Source organism: Aethalodelphis obliquidens, unplaced genomic scaffold, assembly GCF_003676395.1.
Source record: "Aethalodelphis obliquidens isolate GAN/ISIS:26980383/991018 unplaced genomic scaffold, ASM367639v1 scaffold27, whole genome shotgun sequence".
Lineage (NCBI taxonomy): Eukaryota > Metazoa > Chordata > Mammalia > Artiodactyla > Delphinidae > Aethalodelphis > Aethalodelphis obliquidens.
Window position 1 is genome coordinate 22,425,791 of NW_020837971.1, and position 16,928 is coordinate 22,442,718.

Genomic DNA, 16,928 nt, shown 5'->3' on the forward strand with positions numbered 1-16,928 from the left:
GCAGAGCAAATTAGGGGTTATTGGATCTGTAATAGGTAATAATAGATGTAAGCAACAAGAATAAGCTAAAAAACCTGTGAACCTGAAAAAGACTAACGTGAAGAAAAAGAGTTCCTTTGAAGTTGACAGAGCTGTTTAGGGACCTCTTAATAATAATTTCAGCCTTTAAAAATACTTGTGCCTTTCAGAAACAAATGGCAGTACATTCAAATTAACCCAAGGATAGGACCCCACGTATGTAAAATGTTAACACTTTAGAGAGGTGGGATTTGCTGCTGGGTGTGTTTGGATTTGGTTCCAGGTGTGGCTGCATTTGGTGACGGGTGAGGTCGGATTTGATGTCAGGTGAGGTTGGGCTTAGTGCAGGTGTGTCTGCATCTGGAGCTGTGAGGCGCTCTTGGTGTGGCTGAGTGATGGTGACGTACCTTCCGTTGGAGACAGAGGGCCTCTGGGCTTAACCTTCTGAAGTAATCCCTGTTGATTCCACGTAGGTGTCGGACGGCAGGTGCCACAGAAGCCTCCCAGAGGCACTGCTCGGGGGCCCCCCCAGTTAGTGCTTCCCCCACCCCCACCCTACCCTCCTCCAGACGTGGCAGAGCCTCTCGGCTTTCCTGGGGAAGGCGCTGTTTCCGAGGCCTCGGACCTGAGACCCACACGTACGTGCCTCTCGTTTCGTCTGTGTCGACGCCTCACCTCTCTGGTCTCTGGTGTCGGCGCTGGGTTTCCAGACTTTCCATTCTTGCCTGGGGATGTGTGTGCCTCTTCCCTGCAGCTTTCCTCTCTCAACGCTCAACGCAGTGTGTCCAGCTAACAGTGAATGCACTCCGAATGCCAGGCAGGTACCCGTGAAGAATGATTTAACCCATTAATCATTCATGCTGTGGTTAGACTTAAGCCAGAATTGCATCGTGTGGGTGGAGACAGCAGCTAGGAGCAAATAAATGTCCCTCAAATTAGAACTGTCCTCGCAGTGCCCACAGGTGGCCCACTCAGCACAGCACAGCACAGCAGCGATGCGATCATATAGGCTGTATTGCTAAGCTCGCTCAGGCCAGCTGTGAATGCCAAGGCGGCTGTGCTCCAGAGCTGGGGGGACTTGATGGACTAGAATCTTTGAACCCTACAGCCAGTGGCCAAGCTCCCGCAGAAGGGGAGACTGAGGTACCAGAAGGGGAGACAGCTTAATTTGAGTCTAGCAACAGCCACAATTAAAGGCTCATTTTGTTTCTGTTTCTTGTCACACCCTGTCTGAGATCAGGCTTTCTTCGTTGTTTCCTGGGATTTCTTTTGGACTTTAATAAGCACCATGTATAGCATTCCCACCTCCAGTTGGATATTAGCTCTGTGTAGTTCACTGTACACACACACACACGCACACACACACAGGACATCGAGCCTGCGTGCGTCCCTCCATCAGGATGCCTGAGCTGTGCTGGGCTATTGCCTTATAAAGCAGGTACCATCCAGGACAGCATTTTCCCGATGGTGAAACGTCTCTATGCATTCAGCCTGGGGAACAGCTGGCGCCCACATGAGATATGCAGCCCTCTGGTTAGGAAGTCCATCCTTTTCCACCATCGAACCACTTGATCTTTTTCTGTCTTCTTTGGAAATGACAGCTAGCTCCCTGCCAGCTTCTGGGGAAAGAAGATAATCGTTGGATTACTTACCAACTTTCTCTAGGCAAAATAATCCTGATTCATTTGATCTCTTTTCACAAAGACTTCTTTTCCATCCTCAAAATCTGTTTGATCATCTTGACGTTGGACATGCTTCCGAATGCAAATGAAATTCGTAGGGGATTCAGAAATGGAGGATTAGACAGATGAGTCGGAAAGATGACACCGAGGCTTTAGACGGCTCTGGAGCTGTGTCGTCTCTGAAGAGAGTGGATTTGAAGCCCCACAGGCCAAGGCCGTGAGCTTTGAGTGGCCGCTCCCGTGGTCCTCACCGTGGACTGTCCCCCCTGGAGAGCCCGTAAGGGAGGAAGGGCTGACGGGAGAGGGTGGCCCTTGGCAGGGAAGAGAGGCCACAGCCCAGGAGCTCAGGGGGCCTAACAGGATGGGACAGCCAGGCCCACGGACTGCCCTACACTTGGCCTTATGTAAACCCTCAGACCCCAGCTTCCCCCGGGCCCCTGCCTGGGTCTGGGGGGACAGTGTGTGGCATCTGCTGGGGAGACCGAGGACAAGATTTAGCAGCTGCCTTTTTTTTTTTGGCTGCGCTGCACGCCATGCGGGATCTTAGTTCCCCAGCCAGGGATGGAACCCGCACCCCCTGCAGTGGAAGCTCAGAGTCCTAACCACTGGACCGCCAGGAAGGTCCTCAGCTTTTAAAGGCCTGCATCAGCCTGGAGAAGAAGAGCTTCCCCCTGGGTCTCTCCAGCGCTGAGGAAATACATTTCCATCCCTGCCCTTGGGAGCCTTTCCAACAAAGGGCTGCGTAGAGAATGAACAAGCCTCAGACAGAACAGGAGGCTCCCTGCCTTCTTGCCTGGAGGCTCCCGTCTCCTTCTCCTGTCCCGGGACAATTCTCTCCATGTCTTCCTCTCCCCACGTTCATGTCCGAGGACCTTCCCCTGCCCTGGACATAACTCACCTGCCCTCCTTCCCTCTCATCCCCTCTCACACACCCACAGGAACGCCAGGAAGAGAGCATAGAAGCACAGGGGGAACAGAGCGGGGCCCCGTGAGTGTTAGGACCACGGAGAGCCTGGCCCGGGCATAGCAGGACCCCTCCTGTCCCCTAGCCGTGTCCTCCTGACCACGTGTGCCCCAGGGGTTAACGCATCCAGCTTGGAGCTTTTATTTAGCAGGACCGTCCCGGACATTGTTTACAGCAGGAAAAACTAGGATCTCCTGCCCAGCCAGGCAGAAAGCAGTTCACCTGCTTTGATTCAGGTCTTTAAAAAAGTGAGGGAAAACGACTCCTTTGTTGTCATTTGTTTCACTTCTTACACCACGTTGAGATCTGGGTACTGCTCTCCCTTGTCTCTGGGGAGCTATGGACTGTCGGCATGTAGAGTGCCGGGTGTGATTTCCGCCCCTTGTGGGCGTGTGCATCTCACCTGCATGCCCATCGAACTTGCATCTGTTTGTAGCCATGGGAGCTCAGCAGGCACTTTCATCTGCCAGCCGTAAGCTCTTGTGTGTCTCCTCGTGTGTTCAGCCGCAGTTAGACCTGTGTTCTCTGTCTAAGAAACGATGTGTTAGTGGTGGAAATCAGACCTGAGTCCCTGGAGGCCGGGCGAGTTCTCACTGCACCCTCTCTGGGGAGACGCTGAGCCAGAAACAGCTGCATCACTGGCCCCTGGTCTCACTGCGGAATGCGTCCGGCAGGAATCGACATTATGGCGTCTTTGACCTTCAGCCTCTGCCTGCCCCCAGCCCGAACGTTCCTCCCACTATGCCAGAGACTGCCACTGGGCACCTTTGGCTGTGCGCCTTCTTTGTGATTTGTACCACAGGTGGCATGTCCCACTTAGGTCACTACAAAGAGGTAAGATACATTGTCTTGAAAACCAGTCAGCACAGCCAAAGATAAGATGGAAAGACTTAGGTAGCAGTGAATTAATAGTAACTGGATTTGTACGCAGATGTGAGAAGGTGGCAAAGAAGACATGAAACAGGTCCTCATACCACACCTCCTATTTTGATCTCTCCCATTCCAGAATCTTCTGTTCCAGCCATCCCCCTGTCCCTGAGCCTTGCCTCTGCAGAATCTTGGTTCCCGTCCTGGTGGCTCTGCTGGTGTTCCCGTTACGGCTTCCAACCCTCCTTTCTGTCCCCGGCCTTCTGCCAGCTGACCTGGGCACCAGGTGGGCCCCAAGCCCTGACCCAAGGACAAGTCCTCTTTCCTATTTTTATGCTTTAAGGGTTAGCAGCGCTTGACTCGTGGCCATTAGGACCATGTTGACCTGGAACAGAAGCAAACAGGAGGAGACTTGTGTTCCAGGTCAGTGCCACATCTATCTGCATCTCCTGAGCTCTTTTTGAACCAATGTACAGTTTGTAGTCGGAAGAGGTAGAATGACCATCCCCTCGTGCATCTGCTCAGCTCCAAGAGGCCACCTTCCACGGCCAGCCCTTGCGCCAGATCTGGGGGGACCCAGCCTGGATGTCAGATTGATGTGATCTCCACATACTCTCGCACAGTCAGGGGCGGGGGTCTCTGTGCTCACCCTGCTCCAGCCTAGGGGCCCTTTGGTCTTTGGCATGGCTACCCCTCCCTCCTGTTGTCCTCTAGGTGTTCATCCACTTCTCACCGTACTCGTTACACAGGCCTGTGTGTGCTACCCCACTAGTTGAAGCTACTCGGAGGCTGTACCGGTCTTAAAGGGCATCCAGCGCCGGCACTGTGGTCTGTCTATAGGATGTTCCCATGGTGTCAGCACTGCATCGGAGACCTTGGCGGTCACACCTTTAGCATCCCAGCCCGGGCTTCCATTCCTCAGTTGTGTCCTGGTCGGGTCTGTCTGTCAAGACGCCCTGTGGTACCCTGGCTCCCGATGACCCCCACCTCCTGTGTTCACCCTCTTATGTAGCCCTCCCCTTGAACATAGACTCATGTCTAATGAGTAGAATGTGGCAGCAGTAGTGGAAGTCACTTGTCACCTCTGAGACTAGGTGGAAACAGTCTGTGGGTTCCATCTGGAGCCTCTCACCTGCTCACCCCGAGGAAAGCCAGCTGCCGGGCTGAGATCTGCTCTAGGGAGAGTCCACGGGGCAAGGACCGAGGGAGTCTCCAGCCAGCAGCCCTCAGTCCACTGACCATGAGAGCTGAGTTCTGCCATGGCCACTGAGTGACACTGGAAGCAAAGCTTCCCCAGGAGAGCCTGCAGGTGAGACCGCAGCACTGGTCCACACGATTGCACACAGCTGAGCCATCCCAGATTCCAGACCCACAGAGACTATGAGATAAATCCTTATGCTTCGAAGCCTCTAAGTTTTGAGGTCATTTGATCTGTAGCAATAGATAATCAATACAGGTTGCAAAACTCCCTTCTCAAACCTACTCAAAGAGTTAGGGAATCTCTTATCTCATTAGGAATCCCGGTGGGACAGACTTCAGTGCTGAATCTGAGGCCTCGAGTTGCCATCAAGGCTTTCCCTAGATCATCTTTGGGGTTGGCTTCCTCCTCTGGCTGGTACCCCGGGCGCCATGGCTGTTCCCTGCATCCCATCCAGGCACCGGAAGTCTTGGGGAGGAAGAGAGACCATCTTTTCTAATAGTTTCATAGGAAAAGGGAACCTTTCCCAGAAACGCCCAGCTGCAGAGTTCCTCTCGTGTCTCATGGACCAGGGTTGGGTCTGGGGCTGACCCAGTCCCTGGGTGAGGATGGAATCCCCGGAGGTGAGTCAGGTACATCCTGACAGCTGGGGTGGGGTCAGCTTTCCCTGCGATTGTGGGAGTAGCTGGTCAGTACAGGAACTCTGCTCGCTGGGAAACGTGGAGTACGCACACTGCATCAACAGCCAGCAGTGTTCACCACACACGGGCTGTAGCCTGAGGTTTCCTTCCTGTGTCTGGAGAACATAAGATGCGTTGTGAGCAAGTGCAGAGGGATGATTGGGTGCCAGCAGTGACTCAAAGCAGTGTGACCACACACCTGAAAGTCAGAAATCACCAGGGCACCGTCCTCCTTCGGGGACAGTTTCAGTTTAGGCCTGGCCCCCACCTACATTTCCCATTTCCTGCTTTGACAAACCAAAGGAACTACTAGAAATGCTCCTGACATTAGAAGGTGCTCACTTAGAGCCCAGAGACTAAAGGGTTTGGTTTCTTGATCATCTTAGTAGCCAAGAGGATAACAGAATAGGGTTAGTGAAGTTGGGTGTTCAACCAATCAATCTTTGGAATCCTGTATCTCATTTAAAATCACTTTCTGCTCTAAGAAGCATCATTTTCTCTCTTCCAAGGTGAGCTTAGCTTAGGATAGACAAAATGCAGCCTCTTCAAAGTTGGCTAGGGCAAGTGTGAAGCTGGGTGGACTTGGCCTCTGCATCGCCTGGTGCAGGACTGAGGTCCCTTGGCCTGGTCCAGGCTGTCACTCTCTCCCTGGCAGCCGTGGCCAGCCCAGCCTGTGGAGTCTGAGGTGGTGAATGCTTGGTGCACACGTGGGAGAAGAACGGTTAGGCTGGGTGATGTCTCAGCCTCATGGCACAAAGGTCACCGTGAATGAGGCTTTGGTGATGTGTTTGAGCTTTTGTTGCATAATTGTAACAACAGTAAATAGTAATTCCTTGGCCTATGCTCTTCAATCTTTTTGTTTCTTATTAATAAGCTTTCACATTAACTTTTAGATATCTAATCAAGTACACAGGTGCATGTCTAAACCAGTATAATTGTGCCTATGGATTTCCCCCCATAACTTTCTAACCAGCTCGCTCTCTGATTTCAGTCTTAGTTGAACCTTCGTTGTGAATCATGATGGTAGAATCTATCCCATTAGTTGCACTGAATTGTTTGTTTACAAGATTTGCAGTACTAGTTATGATTAAGTTGGTAACAAGTTATTAGCTACTTATTTTAATGACAAGACCCTGGGGATTTTAAAACACAATGCACAGAGAGCTCCTCAATTTGTCTTATATTTTTTTAATTAAACTGTCCAGTGACTGTCGTTTTCTTATACATTTTCCTACGCCAGGCTTGAGGAAATCAGCCTTCCCTTGGGTATACTTTTCTAAGGTAATTGGCAAAGGATTTTAAAGGCAAGGAGGGAAAAAGGGCCATTGTCTCCTGTTCTAAATGACATGTAAGGTTAAAGCACCACTGTGACAACCATTGCGATGTTTCTAGCTGACTGGTTTTCAATTTGTGAACAAGTGTCCCATTCTAAAGAACTTTAAGGAAGTTCTAAATTAGGGGAATAAAATGAGAGAAATAAACTATCCATTCGCAATTAGAAGATAGTAATTTCCTCAATATAAAATTAATAACAATAATTGGCATTTTAGGCAGTGTGACTCAGCAGAAGATCTGAAAATCTAGAAATATTTTGGGCCCAGCTCTGTGGTTTACTGGCAAAATGGCCATAATCAGATCCCCACACTCCCAGACGAAAGCCTCACTAATGGCTGTGCCGCATGGCATGCGGGATCTCAGTTCCCCGACCATGAGCTGGCCTGAGCGGAGAGCTTAGAGAGGACAGGACAGGAGCTTCACTGATCCTCCTTATATCGGGACCAATAGTCTTTCAAGTCACCTAACATCTTACTTTACAACTGGAACCAACACTTGGCCCCTTTCCAAACAAAGTAGTTAATCCTGACGCTTGTGACACAAACACAGTTCTGGGAGTCTCGTTTGTCATGGAAGCACCCTTGCAACCCTACAGGTGTGTGGACTTCAGAGCAAGGCCAGGGAAGCACTCTCGCCTTGCCTTGGGTTCACTCGCCGCTTTCCTTCTGTGGCGAGAGAACCAGCCACGCAGCTGCTCCTGCTGCCATGGGAAAGGGCACGGTATCCAGCAACACAGGAACTGGGTGGTGAGCAAATGGCCCGTCTCATAAAAGGAAGGAAGTCGGTGACTATGGGAGCAGAGTCTGTCCCTGCTCAGAATACATTTTGAAAATGGACTGAATTGTTAGCCTGTTATTATGGTACCTTGAAAACCATTCAATCTACCCGATATGAACTAAAGAGTGAATACTACTTAGAAGCAAAGCAATGAGAATCATGATAGAGTTATGTACAGTATTTTTTAAAACGCTATGAACACATTTCCTTTTGCTAATGACCTTTTAGCCCTTTATTTACAAGCTACCATGTCCCTGACTTGAGAGAGAATTGAAGAACTTAGTGACAACTCAGGGAGCAGGTATGCACTGGACCTGGCTCACACCAGCTGGTGAGAGCAGGTTGTTGAAATTTTGGGAATTTTGCAAGCCAATTGCTAAGTAGAACCATTATTAAAAAGTAAAGTATGTAAGCTAACAATTAAATAATGTTAAAAACAGAGGTAACAGATATTAAAAACTCACCACTTTCTAATTATTTTACTACATTTTACTATTTCTGTGTTCTTGAGGTTATGTACTTTGAATCAATATGATTCAATAATATGCAACAGTGAAAATGCCATATAACAGCACACCACTGCACACCTCTTCCCAGCACCACATTCACTGACTGATGAGGTCTGGAAATCAACCAAGGAAGGAGCATTTACACCATGGACATTGGCAAAGGCTATACAAATCAGGGCTGGATTTATTGTGTGCTAATTGCCCAGGTGTAGGATGTAACATTGGGAAATGTTAATAATGCAGATTAATTATAAAAGCATATTATCAACAGCCAATGCATTGTGAAAAGCACCACCCTACCCCATCCCGCCAAAGTTGAAGAATGGTTCTTCCATTTTCCAAAAACCACTATTCAGTTCAACAAGGTCATTCATGTGATTGACAAAGAAGCCAAATTCCAACATCTGTCTTCATGGTTTCATGTTCATCTAACTGCTTAACATAAAGTGATCAATCCACATTTGTGTCAAAAAGACACGTGTTTGTCAATGGTAATAATAGGCTGACTACAGATAAAATAATTTGACAAAAATTAATAAAAGGATTCTGTGAGAATCAATTGGTCATATAGAATTTACAACAAAGACTATTGTATATTTTATTATTACTTGTAAATTTTGTGCTACCCATCCTTTGTATCAGTAAAACTTTATCTGTCTGTTTATCCCTTTTACTGTTTCCAGAGAGCTGGTGACTAACCATTTACCAGCCTCCCACTGCAGAGGAATAACATATAAATAGGAATGCTGAAAGGGAGTAAAATTATTTAGTTAAGAAAATAGATGGCGATATTATTTTTTATTTTCCTAATTCACTGCTCAAGCTGTGAGTTGACACAAATAATCAAACAGGTTTCTGTGTCTCTGAGAGTTTTAATTTGCAGGCTAAGTTCAGGTTTGGCGTAAAAACCAACTTTTTAACATCAAGAGTTATAAGAACTTCTTTCTGGGTTCACATGTATTTCAGTTCTTCCTGGAAGTAAGGAATGGACAGCTTGATCTTTCAAGAATGGTTTGAGATTCTTAATAAATATCATTATTTTATTTTATTAGTTAAAAAGTGAATAGGGATTATAAACCCATCATTTCTTTACCGACAGTAGTCTTCTAACCTGTTGTCGTAAGGATTTTTATGAGATAAATAAATTTCTATGCATTTGGGCGTGGCTGTCCTTTGTTTTAATCCCTAACCCTCAAGGCCTTCAGGGCCTCAAGCTACTCCAGGCAATCGATGGCCCTTCATCAGAGGGTCAGTCTCTCACTGCGGAAAAGAGCAAAACCCAGGAGAGGTTTACTCCTTGAAAACAATGGTCAACATGCATATGCAGTTGATGCCTGTCTCCAGCTCAGTAAGTCAGTCAGTATTTTCTGAGTTTATGCTTGAGCCCTGCTTAGTATCCACATTGTCGAGGCTGGACTGATTGATCTGCTGCTGAGGGCATTGGGAAGTAATGTTATCTGTTTTTCCCTAGAGCTCTGAAAGCCACCTAGACTTCTTTCCAGGAGCTTTCCTACCAGCTGGTCACTGTCTCTGCCTGCAAGGACCTTAAGGTTTTGTATCAAATCCATATCATTTTATTAGAAAACCTCCAAGACAACAGTGAGTGCCGTGATGCTGATGATATAACTCTCCCAAGGACAGAATTGTGTATGTTGGATCAACAGGCCCTTTGAATAACTGACATAGTCAAAGACGGAAAGGAAGTGGTAGATACAAATGAACTTATATACAAAACAGAAACAGACCCACAGACGGAGAAAACAAAGGGGAGGGCGGGGAGGGATAAATTAGGAGTTTGAGATTAACATATACACACTACTATATATAAAATAGGTAAACAACAGGAACCTACTGTATAGTACAGGGAACTCCACTCAGTATTTTGTAATAACCTATAAGAGAAAAGAATCTGAAAAAGAACATATATATATATATATATATATACACACACACACGTATATATATCTCAACCACTTTGCTGTACACCTGAAACTGACACAGCATTGTAAATCAACTATACTTCAATTAAAAACAATAAATTAAATTTTTTTTTTTTTTTTTTTTTGCGGTACGCGGGCCTCTCACTGTTGTGGCCTCTCCCGTTGCGGAGCACAGGCTCCGGACGTGCAGGCTCAGCGGCCGTGTCCCACGGGCCCAGCCGCTCTGCCGCACGTGGGATCTTCCCGGACCGGGGCATGAACCTGCGTCCCCCGCATCGGCAGGCGGACTCTCAACCACTGCGCCACCAGGGAAGCCCCATAAATTAAATTTTTTAAAAAAGGAAGGAAGCGGAGGAAACATTAGTGATATGGTGATTTGGCCGACACCTCGCTCTCTATGCAGTGCTGAATCCCCAGGGCCTTGACGATGATGAGAAGGGTGACATTTATTCTGCCAGAGTTTGCGTTCATCTTTTACTGTTTATTTTCCCCCCCGCAGTTTATTGCTGTGCATCATTCCCTACCCATGCCAAGCGCTTCTGACGGACGGCCCCTTCCTGGAGCTCCGTACCTCTGACTTTTCCCTGTGCCTCTGCTGTCCTGACTCTGATTCTCCTATTGATCTTCCATCTGTCAGCATAAAAGAGCTCATTTGTACACCCGCAACTTACTTTCTTTAGAACTTACATATAAATGCATAAGCAACAGAGATTTGTCTGACTGAGGTTCACATTTCCTTGTAGGAGGTAAAGACTTCTATATGTAAATTCTAGGTTGATTTATATTGACCTGTCTGAAATTCCCCTTTCATTGATACGTGGATATGTTTTTATTAAGAATCTTGCTTTATTTGAATTCATTATTAATTCATATTTTTCTTGTTTGATAGTCGGCTACATAATTTCTTCTCCATGTTCCTTTCAACTAGATGGTGTCCCTAAATTGGCCAGCAAGGGCAATGTGGATAGAACTGAAATAGTCTATCTTCCTGGTAAAACTAAGTGCCTAAGCCCAGGAACTATGAATATAACCTGTAGGGACCCACCACTCATGATCTATAGGTATCCATTCGGGATCTGTAGGATATAACATTTTTGTAGCTGTCTTCTAGGTTTTCCTATTACTGTGTCCCCTGCCATTTAGAGAGTTTATGAGAAGAAAACAGAGGAAGAGGAACATGTGTCTCGCTTTGTTGATTCACAAACACGGGGTACTTGCTGGATGCTTTGGGGGCTGTTAGAGTGAGTAGCACATGACCTCTGCCCATGGCTTCTACTTACCATGACTCGCTTGAGAAAAGAAGTAGCGATGGGTCCACTTGATAAATGCTAGTCCGGAGGTTTGTACGAGTGGAACATATGCCCGAGGGTGTAGCTACCATGTCCACGTAGGGGCGTTGCCTGCTCTTCCTAGAGACTAAGGTCCTTCTCCCATCTTGAGGAAACTGACGCAGTCACTGAGAACTGGTCACCGCAGCAGTCCTAAGACAGAGCAGGTGAAAATACTCATGTGAAGATTCATGGCTTAGGGAAAAAAGACTTGCTTGCTTTGATAAATTTTTATTATTGTGCAAAGCTACATTTGAATTGGAGAAGCTTATCATGTTTCTCTCCAAAAGGTTTTTTAAATGTTGTTGCTCAAAGTGAGAAAAAACATGAGTGTTTTTTACTCGTATGACTGTTGTCTGCTTGATCTCAACGAGAAGGGTAGCGATAACTGATGTAGGAAATATCGCAGCTGATACTGGTATTACTAGTAAATATAAGCTAGAACTTCTAGAAATATATAGCTAGAGCTGCGTATAACCAATCTAGTGCCATGTGTTGGTGAAAAAAACAGAAATTACTCAGGAGGAATCATAGAACAAGTTAGAAAGTGCTTTTCTTTTGCATTGAAATAAAGAACTTTTGTCTGATAAGTAGCAGTCATTTGACCTTAAATCATTAAGTGGGGAAAGTCTAAACAAGAAAAGGTAATGTTTACCTAAATGTTGGGGAAAGCATCAGGATTTATGGCCCAGACATTAAAGATTGTAGAAGATTGTACATAATTACAGCAAGAAGCATTTGTGTAAGAAGTAGCTATTACGCTGAAGAAAGATGGCGGTAGGAAGTCTTAAGGCAAAAAGTTAGGAGAAGAACAGGAGAAAATGATATTGTTCATTGAATTATTGGTTGGGGGACAGAAAATGTAATACAAAAAATGTATCAAACTCTATGAAAAACAGAGGACACAGATGTTGAGGGTGGGAAGGAACAAACTCAGTGGAGATCGACCGAATTATGTGACAAATGGAATATGACCAGGGCACCCCTGACATCCTGGATCACGAAGTTAGCCAAAGACACAGATTTTTTTTTTTTTTGCGGTACGCGGGCCTCTCACTGTTGTGGCCTCTCCCGTTGCGGAGCACAGGCTCCGGACGCGCAGACTCAGTGGCCATGGCTCACAGACCCAGCCGCTCCGCGGCACGTGGGATCCTCCCGGACCGGGGCACGAACCCGTGTCCCCTGCATCGGCAGGCGGACTCTCAACCACCGCGCCACCAGGGAAGCCCCAAAGACACAGATTTCTGACAACACCTTAGGGTTCTCTATCACCAAGGTGGTCTCTCACACAGCTGGGTAAGATTCAGGACAATTCGATAAACAAGTTTTAGAGATCCACGTGTGTCATGACACCGTGCTTACCCAGCATCAGAATCTTCTAGGAACCATACAAAATAATTTGCTTAAATATTTTTTTCTCGAGGCGCTTGCATTTCTGAGAGATTTCCATTTTTGGCTCAGCCCAGAATCCATCCCTCTTTGTGGGTCATCTCTTCTCCTTTTAAGCCAATAGGAGAACCGTCTGTTTCTTGTCTCCATAATGTTACACATACTGTCAAGAGTCGAACTAAAAGAAAAACAGATTTGTGAGGGTTCACATTTTCTAGCCAGAGAGACACAAATCAAGCAGCCCTAGTGACTGACGAGCCTTGACTAGCCATGCAGGTTCCCAGGAACGCCCTCAGGGGGCACCAGCCCTATAACAAGTGCCAAGGCACACAGAAATTATATTATTTTTCAACAGCAATTGGCTTAAACTCTTCCATTTCCACCGTAGAGACAGTGTCAGCAGTGGGCAGTGGGACACGCTGTAATTTCTAAACTGCATTAGATGAGAATGTTTGCCATCTCACTTCACCGGTACTTTTGACCTTTTCCTGTGAAAATTCGGAGATTATTTTGTGGTGAATAAATACTCCTAGTACTACAGATGAAAGAATTTGGAGACTCTTACTCCAGTTTCCTCACTGGTATTGTATTTTCTCACCCATTATAACCAACCACGCATTACATCTGTGTTTGCAATGCTTATCAACTGCTAATTTTCAGTTTCTATGTTAATTTGGTCCATCATAAGACACTGTTTGTTCACAACTCTCATAATTCATGTAGTCTGATGCAAAACATGTCCACATGCAGACTGACATTTTCCACAGCAAAACAAACTTTTCTGTAACAGAGATAGGATTACATCTTCCAAATATTATGCGAGGAGGAAGAGCCCCTCCACACACGTATTGAAGGCACGACCGATTGTCTAGGAATTAATCCACTCACAGAGTACTTACTTCTTCTCTCCCCTCTGAATTGTGCGTGTGCATGTGAGCACACGTGTGTGTTTTTAACTATTTCATCCTCAAACCCAAGGAACGTAGAGCAGGAGAAAAACTCAAAATAGTTTTGCTGCTTATTAGTTGCCATGGTAAAGCAACAAGAAGCAAACTTCAAACACTGGTGAAAATGAAAGTCCAAGTGTGAAATGAAATGAGACTTGGAGTTATCTGCGGGCTGAGTTCCCATGCTTTACTTGTCACCGATAGCAACACAGAACACTTCTGTCAAAAACTCTTCACAGGAAACTGTGAGATTAACTTTATCATCACTTTCTGTGTTTATTCTGCCCTTAAATGCTTTATATAATCCATCTTCTTAAGAAAATAATAAACTTTTTATTACTATGAGCAGAGCCGTGTAAAACTCAGAAGGTTGTGTCTGCCTCCAGCAAAGAAAACATGTTCTTCAGTGAAGAAAAAACAATACAATTAAAACAAAACCAAAGAGGTGAGAACTATTGAGATTATTTAGGCTGGCTACATTGTTTCCGGGGTGATAAATCTACCCTCCGGTTTTCAGGGAGGAAAATGAGGGGGAAAGTGACCAAACGTGTAACCTAAATCAGAACACAACAGCCAGTGTATCTCATATGTTTTTCTTTGGTGTGTGAGGAACTAGGGTTCAAGAGAAAATAGATCCTCATATCTTTCGTATGAATAAGACGTGGTAATGAGGAATATAAAGACTTCCTAATAGCACAAATCCTAAGCCAGATGGCAGATGGCCATGTCTGGCCCACAGATGTGTCCTCGTTGCCAGGTAAAGTTGCCAATATTAAGTCATATTGGCCTTGAAATTCTGTCTCCTCTGGAATGTGTAAGAACGCTCATGCCTTCGGGGCCCGGAACTCAATGGGCACCATGCCCCCCCACCATCTCCATGGCCCAGCCGGGAATTCCTTTGCTATGGTTATTCTTGAGCTATGGTTTTTCCAGTCAGAGGATGGAGGGGAAAGTGATGAAGTCTTGCCATCAGGCTCCTGACTGGAGTGGACAAAAGTGGGAAAATGAAGTCTAAACCTATAGGGCTGCAGTCTCAATGAAAGGGGGTTAAAGTTCAGTTCTGGTTGGAAGTAGGGAGTATTCGCACCTCTGGCTGGTTTCTCTCATGGACGTTTCTGCCTAATCCTTGGAGCCTTTGATGTACGACCTCTCTCTCAATCTTTTCTTCCCACCCCCCAGTGACAGGCACACCCCAAATCTGCACCCACAGAGGGGTTACTGACAGAGCCAGGAAGGGGATGCCCAGGGTAGGGGGGATCTGCCTTTCCACCCCTGTCCCATCACAGCTGTCACACAAGTAAGGTAGAGTGTGACCCTGCTGAAGGCAGCATGTGCCAAGCCTGAACAGCCGTTCCCTGGACAAATGGCCTGCATTAGGGCCCTGGGGCTCGAGGACAGAAATAGTGTACGTGAAGACGGAGTTCATGAAGTCCCATGAATATCAAATAATAGCAAATGGTTTTAAATTGAGATTTTTCTTATCTAGTAGTGGATTGTAAGTTTCCTTTTACTATTGCAAGTTGAAATATGGGAATCAAATTGATGGGAATTAGCAGTTTTTATCTTTTAAGCATATTACTGATGTATAATTGGCACACAAAAGCCCTACATGTGTGTAAAGAAAGTACATCCTTCAATAAGTGTTGACACTTGCACACACCCATGAAACCATCACCACACCATCAAGATAGTAAACATATATAGCACCTTCAAAGGTTTCCTCATCTCTCTGTAATCATTTTTAGCGTGTGTGTGTGTGTGTGTGTGTGTATGAACACATGAAACATTATACATGTAGCTATATAGGTTACCTTACGACAGTACTATAAATCTAATGGGGAAAGCTAGAAAAACAATTTTTAATAACCAAAATTCTAAATTAATTGAGAAGTAAAGCTCTGTTGCAACTAATTAGGAAAGTGTTAGACGTGATGACTGTAATGATAAAGTTGAACGTTGGTCTGCGGGGAGGGAAAACCAGTCACAACATTTTCAGCCAGAGCAGTACCTTGGACGCGGCATCGGTGAAACGCAACCACGCACGTGCTTCTGCACACACGGGCCATGGAGCCATCTCTCCTCTATCCAGGTTTTCAAGAGGAAAGGAAAGATTGTTCTCCACGGCATCATTTTCTCCTGCCAAAGAGGCGTGAGCGGGTGCAGAAAGCTGAGTTTGCTGAAAAGTTCACTGAAAGGAGGTCAGCCGCATCCTCCGCTCTCACCAACTCCAGACCTGCTGGTCCAGGCAGGACCCTGGCTGCCACCTGGAGGGCGGGGTCGGGCTGCCAGGGCAGCACACTGGGCTCCTCTGCAGGGGCAGCGCCCTCTCCCCGCCCCTCCCAGCTGCCCCATCTAGCAGCTGAAGAGGCGGCTTATTAACAGGGCTGGAAGTGCCTGGATAAACAATCTCTCCCCACTGCCCACTCCTTTCAAACACCAGGAAACCCTGATTATCCCACTGATGGCCCATCTCAAGGAGAATTTTTCTGTACAAAAGTACAGAAAATAAACATCAGGGCTTTGAGTTTATGCCAATATTATGTTGCAGCCGGTCACACAAATAGCTGGCTCGAGCGACTGCATTCCTAGGGTCAAGCCCCCTCTGTTTACAAAGAAGGGAAAGTGAGGCCAGAAAAGTAGAGTGCCTTTTGTCTAAGGCCACACAGCTAGAGAGGGCTGTGCTCAGATGGGCAGACTCCCCATCCACTGTTGCTGGTGTAACCAGGGATCTAAAAAGGAAAGCAGGTGCAGTATGGATGTGTGTGTGTGTGTGTGTGTGGGTGTGTGTGTGTGTGACTCTTCTATATATCAACGCATCTCCATATCAGTGTATCTGTATCTGTATCTCTGTCCATCTGTCTGGCATCTGTAGGTCTGAGGTCAGACAGTTTGCAGTGACAGTCACTGCCTTGCAGGTCAGTCCACACTCACACATGTTCCTGACCCTGGTGCCTGGCCCCTCGGCACTCTCTGGCAGGGCTGTGAACCTGACCGTTAGCCCTCCCAGAAATGATTGTCAGGCCCCCTCTTCAGCGCCTAACTGAGCACACGGTTAAGGGGAACCTGCTCAATCTGTCGTTAAAATTCGCAGTCATCCCATGTGGGTGACACAGCTCGGGTGAGCGGCAGCCCCCTGCCTCTCCTGCTCTCACATGGGTGCCCGTCTGGCTGCAGAGCAGGCTGGCTCCACCCAGGGGTGCTGATGCAGGAAGGGTCACCCATGCAGGGGGCTCGGTCTTCACTAATCCCCCACGAAGGAGGGGACAGGCTGAACAACCCCCTGCACGGTCTGTG

The 16,928-nt window shown here is 46.7% G+C and overlaps 1 protein-coding gene across 9 annotated transcripts in view; it reads left to right on the forward strand.

The window, feature by feature from the left end:
• Positions 1-16,928, forward strand: part of COBL (cordon-bleu WH2 repeat protein) — a 264,711-nt gene that overhangs the window by 202,953 nt on the left and 44,830 nt on the right. For 5 of the 9 annotated variants that reach the window (XM_027124111.1, XM_027124113.1, XM_027124112.1 and 2 more), the window contains one exon: positions 492-656. The exons of the other annotated variants lie outside the window; for them this stretch is intronic. In XM_027124111.1, coding sequence (XP_026979912.1) covers positions 492-656 — 165 coding nt within the window. The remainder of the gene's footprint in view (positions 1-491; positions 657-16,928) is intronic. 9 annotated transcript variants of the gene reach the window in all.